The 17,571-nt window shown below is 52.2% G+C and overlaps 1 protein-coding gene across 1 annotated transcript in view; it reads left to right on the top strand.

The window, feature by feature from the left end:
• Window positions 1-17,571, top strand: part of LOC111155075 (xyloside xylosyltransferase 1) — a 156,078-nt gene that overhangs the window by 14,397 nt on the left and 124,110 nt on the right. Inside the window, exon 2 of the mRNA XM_022515111.1 lies at window positions 13,268-13,415. Coding sequence (XP_022370819.1) covers window positions 13,268-13,415 — 148 coding nt within the window. The remainder of the gene's footprint in view (window positions 1-13,267; window positions 13,416-17,571) is intronic.

Here is a 17,571-nt window from a genome sequence, read left to right on the forward strand (position 1 = left end):
TCTGGATTGTGCTGGTCTCTGTGTGCTTGTTTGAATTCGGCTTTTGTTCTACTCCTCCCCCACGTGGGACTACCCTGCACACGCCTGTGTTTTGTTTACCCTGAATGGCTGTGCTTCATGCTCCAGGGAGGGGAGCCCCAGTGGAGCCCCCTCATCCCCCCACCGTTGAGGGGAGCCGGCCTCCTCCAGGTGCAGGCCCCAGGCCCCAGGGCCCAGGGCAGAGGCAGGAGGAATCTCACTGCTGTCTCCTGCCTGGGTCTGCGCCCCATCGGCTGCCCTCTGGCGGTGTTGATCAAGAGGATCTCTGGGTGTCGGGGAGTGGGCTCTCTGTCATGTAAGCTGAGCTACACACACCCCCCACAACGTATGCACACACAGCACGTCCTCAGGATACTGCATTTTCTGCTGCTTTGCGGCCCAGCTTACTTTTAAGGGGCTGCTCACGCGCCCTATCCGGAGGGCCCACTCTCTCTGAAGACCTGTTGCCTTTATGGGTTTTCTGATGCCTCTGCGATCCCCAGCTCTGTGTGCAGAGGTGGCGAAGCTGCCAGATGTGGGGGGGCCCTCAAGGGTACAGTCTGTGTCTGACCGCCCCCCGCACTGCAGCCTGGTGTGGGGCTGGCATGTGTCTCCAGAGGGAGTGTGGTGCTGACTCCTGATGGGTCTGGGTTGGGCTGCAGCTCTGCCTAATCCTGCCTGGAGTCGGTGGGTAGTCGTTGGCCTTCTCTGAACTCCTTCCTTATCTGCTGAAGAGACAGAGGAGTATCACCCCCCTCAAAACCTTGTCGTGGGGATGAAATTAAATGGATTAATGTTTCTAAAAGTCCCGTTTGTGCCCAGCACATGCTAGACGTCTGCTCTGGACCTTGGCCATGGCTGCTCTGTTCCCCATAAATACTGTCCAGATCCAGCAGCCAGACCCTGCCCAGTTCCCCCGTGCCGTCTCAGCGGCCTGCCCTGCTGGTCTGCACCTGCTCCTCAGGAGTCACAGGCCAGATCCTGCTACAGGCAGCCATGCTCGGGTTCGCTGTTTGGATGCTCAGGCTTGTCTTATAAAAGGGCGAGTTTGGCTCAGAGATCCCCTGGCCTCCGTAGTTTATTATATCCTGTGTACATGCCAGGTGAGAGCGAGATGGTGACTGAGCCTGGTCGGGTTAGGCCCTGTTGTCCTCAGTTTCCTCCTAGTGGAAAAGGAACAAAATTCCAGCTCAAGAGAATGAGTCCTGGAGAGGAGGGAATGACTTGGAAATAACCGCATTCGGGAAGCGGATCTGTGCCCTCTGGTCGTTCTTTTGGCTGCTGACTGCCTGCTTTAAGGTAAATGTAACCTGTGGCCAGAGGAGTGGAGTTTAACCCAGATAAGCTCAGAGAACCTTTGGTCCTGGGTCCCTGGGGAGGGGTCAGGGCCCTGGCGAACTGGCTTGCGTCAGTCAGCCACTGCTGACTGAGTCTGCGTCATAGCTGGCATCTCAGGTCCCTGACTGCCCACTCGGGGTCTGGCTGTGCCTGCAGCGGGGCTGATGGCCGGGGCCGGTGACTGCTCTCTGGGAACAGAGGCACAGAGTGCCCAGCCTCAGGGTCCTCAGGGTCCCCTGGTCACCCGGCAGTCTCCCATGGAGTCTGCACGCTGTGAGCTGATGGCAGGCGCCACTGGGACTTGGCTGACATCATCATTTCTAAGTGTCCCAGTTTAAAACTCAACTTAGCTGGAGACTCCCTTCCTCAGTGCAGAGCAAACAGCTGAAGAGTTAATTGAGGTTAGTGAGTGTATTTGCTGAGGACGTTCAGATGTTTATGGAGGTTGATTCCATTCGCTTGTCTGCTCCTCAGACTCACGGAGTGGCTTTTGCTTTGATCAGAAACGTGCACAACTTGTGATGTATGAATCCGGCTTGCTCTGGGGGCTGCTGGCCTGGGAGAGCGAAGGCGACGTGAGAACATTCCTCTTTCCTTAAAGCAGACGTGCAGAAGCCCTGTCTTGGGCAGCTGGCCCTGGGGAATGACATAAGTCCCCGCTGCTTAACCTCTTGGTTTCTGGAGCCACTGACCCCTGAGCCCTTTCCTGTGACACGTGCAGCATCTGGAATGGACTTAAAGAAATCTCTGAGGTGTTGGTTCTAGCGTGGAAGTATGGGAGGGGATTCTCACTGCCCCAGGAGAGCCTCCCGTGGGAGCAGGGAGTGGAGCGCTGGAGAGCCTGCCCACACCTGCTTCTGGGAGAGCGGGAAACTGGGCGTTCAAGGCTAAGTAGCGTGTTCCTTGGAGCCTCGCCCACTGCGGACATACCTGGGGTGCACCCAGGGCATTTGGTCGTGTGTCTTATGTGAGACCCACCCGTGGGGTTGCAGCGTGAGGACGTTTTCCCATCTTTCTGCCTCGATTCGTGCTTATGGCTTGTACGGTTGTGTTGTCGATTATTGTCTGATTTCTTTGTAAGCTGTCCTGGGATTTTCTGATTTTTTCACACTCTAAATAAGCCACAGAGAACATCTGTGTGTGTGTGTGTGTGTGTGTGTGTGTGTGTGTGTGTGTGTGTTTTCCTTCTTTTTCATCTTTCCCTGAACTCTTCCTTGAGTCTTCGCAAGGAACATGTCACAGTTGCAAGTGGTCTGATGCCTGTAAATTAGATCTGAAAATCAGGACCTAGCAGTAGCACTCCTTGGGTGTCCACTCTCTTGGCTTTCTATTATACAGAGTTTTTCAGCTAATTTACATTGCACAACCCAGCTTTGTCTCCTCTTAGTATTCTACTTTGTTTTTTTAGTATTTTATTTTATTTATTTATTTTTAAGGGGTTTATTTATTTATTTGAAAGAGAGAGAGAACATGAGCATGGGGTAGGGACAGAGGGAGAGGGAAAAGCAGATTCCCCACTGAGCAGGGAGCCCACCATGGGGCTCGATCCCATGGCCCTGAGATCATGACCTGAGCTGAAACCAAGAGTCAGACACTTAACTGACTGAGCCACTGGGGGGTCCTTTAAACAGTAATTAAAATACTCTAATTTTATATGTGTGTGTGTGTGTATATATATATATATATATATATTTATATATATAATTTTGATACTTCTTTTCACTCAACCTATGGTTTTGGGGTATATCCAAGTTGATACACGGGGGTCTTGTTTTCTCACTTTGACTGCTGTGCAGGATTTCATGATGGGCAGAACTGTTTATCCATTTTTCCACTAAAGCTGGCTGTGTGGTTCCCTTTTTGTCTCCCAAACATCGCTGCCATGAACATCAGGCGTGCGTCTGCATGCACACGTGTGCTGAGTTCCTCCCAAGCGCACACGCAGACAGGCATTTCCTGGCTCAGGAGTCTGTGTGTCTCCCTGAGGTGCTGGAAGTCTTGTCCGTGCGGTGCTCCTGCCGCCCGCTCCCTGTCCTCCCAAGCACTTGGTGTGCAGGCTCCCTTTTCTTGAGGCGGGTCCTCCTGCCTTGGCATCAGGAGGTAGAAACCTGAGGGCCACCTGGAGAATAGGATAGGAGGGAAACTTCCAGGGCAGACCTGAGTGTTCCTTTGTGCCCCCACAAGCTTTCTGGCCGTGTGGAGACTTGGATCAGTCTCCCCGGTGTTTCAGAACTTCAGTAGTTGAAAGCAGAGAGGAGGGTGCCTCCAGCTAGAGGTGGACTGGTCTTTCCCTGAGTTCTGCCTCCACTGCCGCAGAGCTGTCTGAGAGGGCACACGGCCTGGCTTTGGGGTGGTGACTTGCCCTGTAACCTGGGGAGAGCCTTTTCCCCTCACTAAGCCTCAGGTTCCCTGTCTGAAAGGGGAGGGTTGGCTCAGGGACCATGTGAGTTCTTGGCTCCACATGTATCGTCTGTCCACTTGTACTTTTACAATTAGCAAACCCCATGTTCTTAGCCATGGGCCACTAGGCCTGAGCCTTGAGCCGCTGTTGGGTCTGGGTGGGGGCCGGTGGGCTGCCTATCAGGGTGCTCCCTGATGACCGTTCTCTTCCCTGTGGTATGAATCCTTCTCCTCAGTGAAGTGGTCTGTGTTCTCATATAGTTTGAAGGAAGATCCTCGGATCCCAGGGGCTTAGGCGCAAAGTTGAGTAATGCTGACAGAGGGGAAGCAAAAGACTGCGGCTGGTCCTGTGGGACACGTAAGAAAGCCAGAACAAAGGATCACTGCTTTCTTTGCGGTGAGCATGTTTAAGGTCAATGTAGACTGAGCTACACTTACCGGTGTGTCTAACAGGTGCCAGCACTGCCCCAGAACATTGATATGTGCTGGGTGTATCGATGAACAAAAGAGGCAGAACAGATCAAGTATCCTGCCTTTTTGGAGCTTATGTTGTGGCAGGAAGAGGATTAAATGAGCTAATAACATTTGTTTGCTTTGTTGCCTGGGACACCATGAAGTAGGGACTCAAAAAGGCTCGGTTTCATTTCATCTCTTTGTTGTTCCATGATAAGCAAATGAGGAAGTAGTATAGTGTCCTAGGAGGTGAGTAAGTTACCCACTATGTTAGCAGGGTAAGAGGCCTCAAGAGTATGGGAAAGTCATGATAGCTAGTTGAGAGACAGGGACACTGTCACTAAGGACGTGGATTTTGAGCAGAGGCCCAAGGAGTGGAGTTGGCTGTGCAGGCCAGGGTGGGAGGTCGCCTGGTGTGTGCAGGGAGCAGCAAGGCCTTGCAGGTGGTGGTGGGGGAATGGCTGGGGAGGCCCTGTGGAAGGACCGCAGACCCAGGCACGGCCCAGTGCCCACTGGTGATGGGAGGGGCTGCAGCTGTGTTTTGAGGGGAGAAGGACCACTCTGGCTGCTGTGTGGAGGACAGAATGAAGGTGAGGCCCGTTCAGAGGCCAGCTTCCTGGCCCAGGAGAGAGGAAACTGTGGGGTGAGGAGGAAAGCTTTGGGACCGTCCAGGAGAAGGGTGCTTATTGGGTCAGGAGCCCAATGAGGGCTTTCTACACTAGACTTCATTCACACCCAGACTTGTGGCCTCTGGAGGGCTGGAAACATGTCACCCCCTTCCTCTCCCCCCCGGTAGTAGGGACTCTGCCCTCAGTGAGGGAATAACAGAAGAAGAAAGGTGGAGTGCAATAGTCCCCAGTGACTGGCAGGTTGCTCGCATTCTAGAATCAAAAAGGCCTGGGCTCAGATCTGGGCCTTGGCTATCCAGCAGGTTACCTTGGACAGGTCACGTCCCCTTTATGAAGGGCACAGTCATGATGAGGGTTGGATGAGCTCATGTTTGTCCACATGGCTTTCCCTGTGGTGCCGTGATGCCCAGGTGCTGGTGGCCGGCTGGGGGGGTTGGGCAGTGTGGTGTCTTGACGTGCCGGGGGGACTTGTGGCTTGAGGTTATGGGAGGGCCTGCTGGAGATGGCTCCCTGATGCCTGCCGGGGTGACCTTGGCGGAGGGGGGCAGCCCTCATGCTGCAGACACCTCCTGGCTGTTGGGGCTGTGCTTGGCTTTTTTTTTTTTTTTTTTAAAGATTTTATTTATTTATTTGACAAAGAGACAGTGAGAGGGAACACAAGCAGGGGGAGTGGGAGAGGGAGAAGCAGGGAGCCTGACACGGGGCTCCATCCCAGGACCCCGAGATCATGACCTGAATCAAAGGCAGATGCTTAACGACTGAGCCACCCAGGCAGCCCTGTGACTGGCATTTTAAACACATCATATCACCCCCAAAAGAGGTGATGGACATGAATAGTGTCTCCCAAGTGAGGTCATTTGACTGTTTCCTTCACGGTTTTTGCCCAAATCCCATAACTGCCTGCAGCATTACCTACTTAATGGGTATTTTTTACTGACTCTTCCTCTTCTTTAAATCATTTCCTTAGCCTCTCCTTAGGTACGCTCTGCAAAATCATAGTGCTGAAGTATTTTTGCTAATTTTCTCGTATTTTACATATCAGAATCAGTCCATAAGTATTAGAGTGGTTGGTCTGTGTGCCTCTTAGAATTTTCTTTTGTACCCTGACCTCTTTACCTCCCCTACCCACCCCCCTCCACCCTGCCATGGGTGTGTGCAACATCTTGGGGAGCACTGGACAAGGGGTTTCATGGAACCTAGGAGAGCCGGGAAATGGTGGAGGCTGTCCTGTGTCCTGGAGTCTGACTGATCTGAGCTCAGAGGGTCCCATGGGTCCCTGCTTGGGCTCCAGCCATGTCCCAGTCCCAGTCCCAGTCCCAGTCCCAAAGAGCCCACAGGGGAGTGGGCCTCTCTGCGAGGAGAGGGAGTAGGGAGCAGAGGGGGTAGAGAGCTTGGGGCAGGCCCCCCCACCGGAGGCCACTTCCTGTCTGCCAGGTTGAAGCCAGAACTGGTTAAGTGCGTCCCTCTGGGTGTCACTCCTGGTAAAACTGCAGTGTTCTTTGGGAGGTCATAGGTCGTGGGAGATTATAACAGATCAGGGAACCTGGTTAAGAAGGACCCGACTGATCTACAATCAGCGGACTTCTGGGAGAGGAGAGAGACCAGACCATTGCTCCTGAGGTTTCCAGGACAGTCCTGCTGCTGCTGTTCTCTCTTGGGCCTTTCTCCCATCCTTCTGCCACTTTCCTATTGTCTCATACCTTCTCTTTATCTTCTGAGGTGGAAAACATTATGTTGTAGACAATGGGCTTGTCCTGTCAAGAAATTTAACATTACATGTAAAAAGCCCAACCTCATCATTTGTAAAAGAGGCGCGTTAAGGAATGATAGTGACTGCTATGTAAGGGGTGTCTCAAAGAGCTCACTCAGTGTGTTCTTCAGTGAGTGCCTGACAAGGTGGGGAGAAGGTGGGGAGTGGCTGAGGCATTTGCTTTTAAGAATGAGCACTCAGGGTTGAGAAGAGGGAGCTAGGACCCAGAGAACAGGGGTGAGTGGCATGGGAAATGGGCCATGGGGCCATGAGGTTGGCTGCACCGTGCTGTAGAAATTATGGCTTTCTGCTTGTGGAGCCCCTCAGCTATGGCAAGCATATGTGGAAGGCCAGGAAGCCTGATGTTACCATTAGCTGGTCATGAACACGTCCAGAGTCCAGAAGAAAGCACTGACCTTTTTTTCTCCCCTTCCATTTTTCTTTTGGAGTCACCTTATGGTTCATTTCCAGTCAGCCTTGGAGGAGCATCTGGGCCACTCCCTCCATCTCTCTCCACTCCTCTCCATGTGTTCCTCTTTTCTCAGACCCTTCTTTGCCTTCCAAGGACATAGCTCTCATAGCCTTTTTGTTACTTTTGTCATGTACACAGCCTCTCCACGTTGCCGTGCTAGTCAGGTCTTCATCTTTGCACCTGCTGGAGGTGGGGAGGACAACACGGGGTGAGGGGTGAGAAATGTTGGTGCCGTCACACCGGGCACACAGGCCTCTGTGTCCAGTTCCTCAGCCTGGGTTCTGCTCTCCTCCCGTCTTGGTGGCCTGTTCTAACTTGGGGCCCGTGCTCGATTCCTCTGTCGGGGGCTGCTAGTCAACAGAAAATCGAGGTTTGAAAGGAGTTAGGGTATACCTTTGCCATTTATTCTCTCTCTATTATAGTCAAGAAAATAAAACGTGGGGAGAACATGAGTGGGGAGAGAGGGTGGAGCTGGAGAGAATGATCTGGGTCACGTGTGAGAGTGTATGCTCCTCTACCCTCCATCCCCACCGGGGCACATCCCCACAGACCCTCCAGCTGCTCCTCAGGTGAAGGGCTTCTGGACCTTTTGCCACCGTGGTCTTCTCCTTTGGCCGTGCTGTGGAAGTTTGCCCACAGCCTTCCTGCAGTGATGTCCAGAGCTGAGCCCAGCCAGGACCCTGAGGCCATCTGACTGGTCCTGAGTCCAGCGGGACACTTCTTTGTATGTCTGAAGACCAATAGAATCACTTGGGGGTGGTTTCTGAAAGAAGATTTCTGGACCCGCCTGCAAACTGACTCATGATGTCTAGAGCAAGGACCTAGGAGTCTGCATTTTTGTAGGACTCCCCAGCGACAGCCTTTGCGCTCTGGAGTTGGAGCGCAACTCCCCTCCTGAAAGTGTGGCTGCAGCTTGCTGGTCCACGTGGTTTGGCCCTCAGTCACCTTCTGTGCGGGGGGCCTTTTCCAGAGCTGCTGGGCCTGTTTGACATGTCCTCCCACCCTGGGCACATCGAGGTGTGGGAGAAATGGAATCTGCTGAAATGTTGGGCATCTTGTAGGAGTCCCAGAACATTAACTGCAGACCTGGTTTTCTGGAAACTTCTGATAGTGCAGTAAGTGTGAGGTAGAGAGGATGGTGGGGAGGGAACCAGACAAGATGTTTTGTAGCAGCTGGATTCCTTGTAGTATAGTGTAGTAAAGAACGGCTTTAGCTCTTGAGCTGTTAGTAAAGTGGGTCATGAGCATGGATGTTGGGAAATCCTTTGGGAATTAGATGGACAAGCCTCCTTTTTCCTCTTCAGCTGTTTGTGCTTTTGCTTGGCAAGATTAAATTACACCTAGGACATCTTGTAGAAGTGATGAAAGTCAGATTAGGGAGGGATGGAAACGGCACCTGCAGCCCTGGGGGGTGAGTTTACTTGCCTCCTGGTGGACACTGGTGCTGGTGGCGGCTTGAGTCTGGATGTGGCTGAGAAGCCTTCCCACCCAGTGCTCCAGGCAGTCCTTTGGGGCAGGCGGACACCAGCCCCTGTCACCTCTTTCTTGGCTGCCAAGTCACCGTGTGACCTGCTTCCCCACAGGGCATGCCAAGTGATCAAGGAGTTTTCTCCACCAGGTTGAGCTAAGGCTTGGCATTGCTTTATGTCCTCAGTGAATGCTGAGGGGAGCTGGGGCCTGGCTCTTCAGGCCTGTCTGTGCCGGTGAGCCCAGGGCCAGGCTGGCAAAGACGTCTACCCCTGCCCGGCCCCAGACTCTGCCGTTCTGATTGGTGTGGTCTCCTCATATTGGAAGTGTCTAGAATGTGCTGTGCCTGGTGGATGTGGGGCAAGCTTCCCCTCTCCCCGCATCCCCACTTTGTCCTTTTCAAAAGAGGTGGGGCTTTCCAGAGTCTCTTGTACACACTGCTCTCTCAATTACACGTTTTATTTGAAACGCAAGGTACGGCTTGAGAACACCTTCGCCTGGAACAACCTCAGTCATTACTGAAGTGCTTCTAGAAGTCACTTGACAGAATTAATTAAAAATAAAAGGAGGTGAAGAAATTTAACCCAGATTTAGTCATTATTCCTGGAGTTTTGATTTCATAATTACAAGTGTAGAATATTGATGTAAGTGCGGCTTTAAAGATCACTAATGAAAGGAAGATAGTAAGTGGCCACAAATATGTAATTAGAGGCTGATGAGAAACAACGGCTTGATGATATGAACGTGGATTCTCCTCGATGGTTGGGATACTATTTCCAATGACACCGTCTGACATAAATTCACAAGGAGCTGTATCGAGCATCTGAAACGGAGGACAAGGATGATGTGTTCCGGAAACCGGCTCTGGATGTCTCAGCTCGGGTTGATAAAGGCACTAATGGGGCACATGCACGTGCAACGTTCCAAAAGATACCATTTTGTAAGCTGGATGTGGGACAAATAGTCCTTTAATAGGATTTTAATATTATTTATATATAAATACATTTATGAAAGTTACAGATGGTGATTTGATTTTTTAATCTAAGTCCCCCCAAATTGTATAGTCAAGTTGGTGCAAACCCAACCATTGTCTTAGATCTTCTCATTGGCCAGTTGCTTTCCACAGGAGAGTTACTTTATATCCCTCCTGGTTTTCCAGGTTATGTGGTTATTCTTCCTGCAGCCCCTGAGGGTGGGATTTGAGAGTAGGCTGGAGGGGTGGGAGGGGTCACCTCTTCTCTGCCTTCCCCCTACCCTTTTTACCTTCCATCTCTCTTGCCTCACTGCCCCCTGCTGGGGTCCAGACCCCAGGCTGGGGGCTTTCCAGTGTGCCTGACTCTGATCCTGCCCTTGGAAGGTCACGGTTTGCAAACTGGTTTTAGACATTGGGAGGCCTGGGTGTTTTGATTCATACTTGCAGTGTCTGTGGTTTGTTTCTTGCTATCGGGCCATGGAACATATTAATTTATCTTTAAGTAGATTTATTAAATGAAATATTCATGGGAGCGGGTGCTTCAGTGGGCAGCATTTGGAACAGTGTGCTGAGTACAGTTTGTCCTCCTAAATCTATTAATGCTGATAGGATGTCATTGTCTCCTGTGAAGCTGCGGGGTGAGCTGGGGGCCTAGGCAGGGGACTGAGCTGGCTGCTGGAAGCTGTCTCGCTCGGCTCGGCTCTGGCAGGCTCTGTTCTGAGCAGTCCGTGTGTGTGTGTGTGTGTGTGTGTGTGTGTGTACGTATCCATTCTCTGTCTTCCTTTTTAATGAATACAGAAGCTTCCATTCTAAGAGAGCCTTCTTGTCAGCTTCCAGCTTCTTGTCTAATTCCCACTTGCAGCCACGGCTTGGAGGAGTAATGGGGCTCAGAGGGAAAAGCTGGCTTATGAGTGAAGACTGATCTGTGAGGAGAAGCGATTCGGGGGACTGAGGATGGGAACAGGGGGCAGAATGCTAATACTCAGGAATAAGTGCAGCATGACAGTCCCTGAACTGGGCACTTTCTCTCCTGCTCCCGGGTGGTCCTAAAAGCCACCATTGGAGGTGGATGTTACCATTTCTGTATTTGAGGCTCAGGTTGGTTTAGTAACTTCATTACTAATTTAGTAAGTTCATTTAGTTCCACAGACCTCTGTGGAGGCCTGTCCCAGGGCCAGGGGCTGGGCACGGGGCACAGAGCCGCCATCGCATCGGGCCTTGGTGAAGGCCCCATCTAGCAGATACAGAAACAGGCTTGTGGAGGAGCCGGACGGGGAAGCAGAGCCTCCCTCTGTGTGCTGGAGGGTGCCGAGGAGGGTGTGACGAATCGTGGGAGGCTGAGTCCAGGGCCATCCAAGACAGGCTGGGAGACTGGATAGGAGTTTACCAGACACGTGGGGGCTGGGAGGGGTTCCCCATAGTACAAAGAGCAGGTCCAAACATATAAGGATCTAGGACAGGGTGGGGATGATGGCCTGGTTCAGTTCTGCTCAATTGCCAGAGGAGGGAGGGTGCCGGGTGCCTCAAGCCTTGCTGGGGAGTTCGGACTGTGACTGATGGCAGTGAGCCATTGGAGGTTTTGAAGCCAAGGAGAGGGAGAAGGGAAGCTGGGTATTTGGACAGTTATTCGAGAGGCACTGCAGAGGCTGGTTTGGAGGGGATGGGGAGGAGGTGGGAAACCTAGGGCTTGGGGTGCTCAGGCAGCCAGGAAGTCACCGGGGTGAGGTGAGGGGAGCATGGGGGGTATAGGAGGTAAAAGGCATAATTTGGCATCTGTATTGAGGAATACCAGAACTGGTTGAGAAGTCATGAAAAAGAAAACATCAAAGAAAGGAGTCAGGAAAAGGATAAAGGGAAATAGCTCATTAGAGAAACGTGAATACATTTGAAAAAGACAAAGAGTTATAAGAACGAGGACCCTAACACAATAGAAAAGTTTCTTCAAGTGTAGTGGTGTTTCTGAAATCTAAGCAGATGGAAAGAGAAAAGCAAACACTTAAGTGAGGGAAGACAAAAATAGGTTTGCTGCCAAAAGCAGAACCTAAAGTCGGGAGAAGTGGACGGGGCAGTGGGCCCCCACTGCGGGGCCAGGAGAGGTGGTTCTTCTGGGGACCTGATGGCTGAAGGCTTTGGGGGCGCAGTCTGAGCGGGAGATGTGCTGAGACGGACGAGGAAAGGACAGAGGTAGATGGGAGGCTGGCTCCTACCTGCTTGAGGACCTCGGGGCACTGCCCACACAGGGCTTTCCTCCAGCCGGCAGAGCCCCTGTGACCAGGTGAGCAAGCCAGTCAGGGGAGCCGCAGGGCCTCTCCCTTCACTCTTGCTGTCCTGGAGTCCCCATGGTGAGGGCTGAGCAGCACACAGCCTCCTCGCGGGCTTGTCCTATCCTGTGAGCTGCCAGGGAAGAAGGGAAGTCGAGGGGGTCATCAGCAGATCTCTTGTGAGGGCTGAGGTTGGAGGAGGATGAGCATCTAGCCTTCGGGCCTGGGCTGTATATACTGAGTGCCTCTGGTGTGCAGTGAAGTGTTTTAGGTGTCGGGGGTGGGGCGCACGGAGCAACAGAGAACTCGCAAGACCTACAGGAGCACAGTGCATGGAAATTTGGTAGCTGCACAGGGGATGAATTCAAAACTGGGGATAACGTCAGACCAGGAAAACCAGCTCTCTATATAGAGTCCTGTTAGTTGTCTTACCCATTCTTTTAGCTGCTTATGCTGCTTGTGGTTGCTGTTAAGAAAGAGGATGCGTTGGGCGCCTGGGTGGCTCAGTGGGTTAAGCCGCTGCCTTCGGCTCAGGTCATGATCCCAGGTCCTGGGTTCAAGCCCCACATCGGGCTTTCTGCTCAGCAGGGAGCCTGCTTCCTCCTCTCTCTCTGCCTGCCTCTCTGCCTACTTGTGATTTCTCTCTGTCAAATAAATAAATAAAATCTTTAAAAAAAAAAAAAAGAAAGAAAGAGGATGCGTTTATACCTGAAAGAGCGCGGACTTGGTTCAAGTTCTGGCCCTGCTGCTCAGTAGCTTTGTGACCTTGGAAAAGCATAACCTCTTTGAGCATCTGCTTTCTCACTTGTAATTGTGATAACTGATAATCATAATAGAGCTCTGCGAGGGACGGCTGGCTCACTGAAGTCCCGGGTTGTCATGGGTATCCATGTGTGGGAAAGCGTTTCATACCGTGCAGTGCTCTGTTCAGTAGCTGCTGACCTTTCTAGATCCTAAGTGCTTTGCAGGAAGTGGTGCCTGGTTAGTCGTCTAGCTCTCACAGCATCTCCAGAGTGTCTGGGGCCCTCAGGACATGCTGGCAGAATTGATGCATGAGTCCGCTGTGACACTCTGTGTTCCACGGCCATCTTCCGGGGGTCCTCTCCCTGTCCACACTGGTGGACGGGAAGGTGGGGCATTGGACACATGGAGTGGCCCCTGGGAGTGGCGATGCCTGGCCAGCACCAGCCGCCCGGCCTGAATCTCAGTGCCAGACATTGGCATGTGGCTTCGGTTTCCAGGTGGCCTGGTTTGGAGTTCAGAAGCAGAAAGCAGACTGGGGAGGGCTCCCACACCTCTTCCACTGTGTGCACCCCCGACATGCATGGGGACACAGCTCTCACCCGTGGGGCCCTGTCCTTACAGGCAAGCCTTAGCTGACTCCCTGTGGTTCCTCGTTTCCATAGCTCCGGCCTGGGCCATGCTACCCGTGGCCCTGGAGGGGCCTGTGCTGGGGGTCTCGCATGGGTCTGCTCACTCCTGCGGTTTCCTCGTGTCCTGCTGCAGGTTGTCTTCCACGACGTGGGTGTACTGACGGACAAGCTCTTCCCAGTGGTGGAGGCCATGCAGAAGCACTTCAGTGCTGGCTCGGGGACCTACTACAGCGACTCCATCTTCTTCCTCTCGGTCGCCATGCACCAGATTATGCCCAAAGGTAACCTGGACGCAGGCCCCTAGCCCTGGTTTCGGACTTCCGTGTCTCTTCCCCTGGCTCCAAAGCGGCCGGTGCCCTGAATCAGGGAGAAGAACTCCACTGAGACACGAGGGAGAGGGCCAGCCACAGCCTTTGTGTCACAGCTCTCTGCCTAAAGACTCAAGGACATGGCCCTGGGGGGCACATCTGCTGTGCCCCACTCATGAGGACAGTGGGACTTGTGCAGTGTGCTGTCCCCAGACTCAAGCAGGGCATCTGGGCTCCAGGCTTGACCTAGCTCCTGCACACACCCCAACCCCCAGGACTCAGTTTGCTCATCTATCTGTAAAGTGGCAGGTTAGGCTAGGGGAGTTTCCATTCAGATCTGTGATCCCATTCTCTAGTTTGTACCTGGACTTATCTGACTTTAAGATATCCAATCTACATGTGAGAGGTGCAAATTAGAACTCAAGAGTTGTTTTTTTTTTTTTTCTTTTAAAGATTTTTAAAATTTATTTGACACACAGAGAGAGAGAGAGCGAGCGCGAGAGAGAGAGGGAATATAAGCAGGGAGAGTGGGAGAGGGAGAAGCAGGCTTCCCGCTGAGCAGAGAGCCCCATGTGGGAGGGAGCTCAATCCCAGAACCCTGATTATGACCTGAGCTGAAGGCAGACGCTTAATGACTGAGCTACCCAGGTGTGCCATAACTCAGAATTTTCTGAAACTTTGATGCACAACCAGAGGATTTTCTGGGCTTTGGTCCTTCTGGGGCAGAAGAGATTGATTGTCTGGTCCATGATAGGTCGGACTTGTGTGGAAATGCTGGCAAGTCTGGTCATCCTTTAATTAGAACCCTTGGAGGTTTCTTGTTAGTGGGGTGTCCCAAGCTGCTGGGTTCTCTTCCTCCTAGCCGTCCTTGATTAATTCTGGAGGGCTGGATATTCCTCCCAGTTTCAGGCCATGGTGAACCATGACCTGAGCCTTTTAGGGGTGTGGAGGGGAGTTCGGGGGTCTTGGGGTAGCTGGGACCTGAACTGTGACTGCTGGGGTTTCCAACAGTCAGACCAGGAAGAACCTGATCCCCCAGGGGACAGCTAGGCCATTTGGAGTAGACCTGCTGCTCCAGCCCAGCAGACCAGAAGTGAAAGAGAGGTCAGGAGCCCCGGTGTTGGAAGGGGCCTGTAAGCTGGAAATTCAGGTTGAACTGGGTTCCCCTTGGCAGCATGGTGTCCCTGGACGCCACAGGGAATGTTAGCCTGTGCACTGTGGCTGCGACTCTGTCTCTGCGAGGCAAGTCCCCGAACCACGGAGGCCTCTGAATATTCTCTTGCTGGAAGGCCAGGGCTCAGGGAGATTTGCTGAGCAGGGAGGGGTCTGAAGGAGAGAGGGCGGCGCGGGGGAAGAGCTAGCATTTGTGCAGCTCTGTGAGTTCACCGATTCTGCCCCCAGCGCTGTGCCATCATAGCTGGGAGACTGAGGGGTGGGCTTGGCCAGGGTCAGACAGCCCTTTAAGCGGCAGGGCTGGGATTTGGGCCCCAGTCAGACTGAGTTGGAGGCCCGCTTCTCTAAACAGCAGCTTCTCTGTCCCCTCAGAGTGCTGTGAGTGGTCCCTCTGGGTAGGACCGGTGCTGGCACCATGGGGAATGCAGATGGAAGGAGGGTGTTCCCGCTGTCCTGGGTTCTAGGGGGAGACAGACACGGTGCTAGTCCCAGCCCTGCTACCAACCACTTGTGTGCCTTTGCTGAGCCACTTAGCCTCTCCAGGCCTCAGTTTCCCCACCTACCAAATGAGAAGATGAAGGGTGCTGATCTAGTGAGCTATTTGGCTTGTGTTTGGAAGAGTCCCGGCCTACAGGAATCCCCCTGTGGGTTTTGGTGGTCCTGGGGAGCTGAGGGAAGAGGGGTTCTACCTTTATCCTACCCCTTACTCCTACCCCTCCCCCGCATCCAGCAGTCCTTCCTGATTACTGCATGGATAAAGCTTTGAAACAGGATTCTATGTGGTCAGAGGACTCCATGATTAAACTCATTTGAAGCATCTTGATGAGAGGGGCCTTCAGGATCCAGCCAGTCTTGTCCTGCATGCATGATTAGTTCAGCAAAATGCTGTGAGGGAAGGACCCACGAGGGACAGCAGGAGATCTGGGAGGAGCTGTGCCTGACTTCCCCTCACTGCCTCCCTTCCCTCCCTCCTCCCTCATCAGCTGGTAGGTCACTTCCCAGCATGGGCTAAACTCCAGGCCAGGTCATGCTTGGGGCCCCCAGAGGGAGGGGAAACACAGCTCCCTGGGGCTGGTGAAGGCAGAGAAGCTGGCTGTGCCTCGCAGCGCCAGGGGGAACCAGGCAGATGACGAGAGTTAGGGAGCCCCCAGATTGCCGTCCCTCTACTCTCTGCCCTGCCTTGAAGCCTGGTCTTGTTCCCGGGAGGGGTGGGCAGTGCCTGCCGGGACGAGGCTGTGGCCAGAGCTTTGCTGTCTTTGCGGTAGATCAGATGCTGGTGTCCCTCCAAGTGCGGTTCATGCGCCTGAGGGGCCTGTGTCCTGTGGGGAAGGAGGGGAGGTGCACAAACACTGAATCCTCTCTTGGGTTCTTCAGGCAAATGACAGTGTGTTGTGCCCAAAGTCCACTTCCTATGAAGAGAGTTTCTGAGAGTTACTAAAATCTGACGGCCATAACACGAAGCCAGCAGTCCTGGAGTTCCTGTGGGGCTGGGCGTCTCTGCTGAGCGGTCTGGCCGCCACACAGCACTTGGCAGCCTGAGAAACTCCTACTGGCCAGGTCCTTTGGCACATCCTGTGAGGTTTGGAAGGATGCTTTGTTTTCATGCACCCTTCATGCTGCCTTGAGTCTGTCCTGGCTCTTTACTTTTTGGTATTCTTTTTTTTTTTTTAAATCTTAGAAATCAGTGTTTTGTGCTTTGTTGACGGTTTTGTTCTAGTACAATTGGTGTGTTTTTGCTATTTTAGTTATTTTGTTTCTTTTACAGAGTTCTTCTTTCTGTAGGAAAGTGAGAAGGGAGTGGGGTGGGTCACAAGTCCTTGGTCCCACCCAGGAAGGCTGGGTCAGAACAGCTTACATTCTGCCGAGTTATATCTCAGGATGTCCTGTCTGATGCTTGCCCCAGACATCCCAGTTAGTTCTCTGTGTGCAAGCCTGTCCTCTCCATCCCCTCTTGGAGCAGTGGGCTCACCCTTCTGCACCTGAACCACCCTGAAGATATGTTTACTTATTCTATCTTATTTTATTTTAAGACTTTATTTATTCGAGAGTGACAGAGCAAGTGTGAGCATGAGTGAGAGAAAGCACAGGCAGGCACAGAGGGAGAGGGAGAAGCAGGCTCCCCACTGAGCAGAGAGCCTGATGTGGGGCTCAATCCCAGGACCCTAGGATCATGACATGAGCTGAAGGCAGATTCTTAACTGACTAAGCAACCCAGGCCCCCTATTTACTTATTCTATTTTAAATGTAACCTTCATAAAAGAATATCTGAAAACTACATAAGAATAGGAAAATTTATCCTTCTACTACTACATAAACACGAACTCCTTCGTTACCTCCTAATATGTTCCCAGCATATAGCTTTTTAAAAACTTAGATGAAGTAAGAGTTATGCCATATATTAAAACATTCTCCATCTTTCCGTGCATATCACAATATGAACTTGGACATTAAGCTCAAAGGATGAAAGAAATGGTGCAAGGAAAGCCATGTCATGACATTCTCAATTAGTGTGACTCATCACCATTTTCTGTGTGGTCACAGTCTTGGAAAAATTTCTGAATGCTTCCATCAAAGTAGATGAACCCCAGTTCACTTTATCATTTCCCTGTTCTCAGTTACCTGGCACTTTGTGGGTTTTTTGTTTTTTGTTTTGTTTTGTTTTACAATCATAAATTATACTGTGATTAATATCCAAATATATAAAGATAATTTTCTCTAATTAGGATTATTTCCTTATGGTAACTCCCCATGGCTGGGGTCACTGGGCCAGAGGTGATCCTTACAAAGCCATCCTGTGTAAGTTGCCCTCTGTCCCTGGGTCACCAGCCTGCACATGAGAGGGTCTGCACGATTTTCTCTGCTCACTGCTGTTGGCCTCTCAGGGGGACCTCCGGCAGCCACATACAAGTGTCAGCACAGTTCCTGTCCCCTCACCAAGACAGGAAGCAAGGAGCTG

The sequence above is a fragment of the Enhydra lutris genome, unplaced genomic scaffold, assembly GCF_002288905.1.
Source record: "Enhydra lutris kenyoni isolate GAN:26980312 unplaced genomic scaffold, ASM228890v2 scaffoldscaffold39, whole genome shotgun sequence".
NCBI classification, from domain to species: Eukaryota; Metazoa; Chordata; class Mammalia; order Carnivora; family Mustelidae; genus Enhydra; species Enhydra lutris.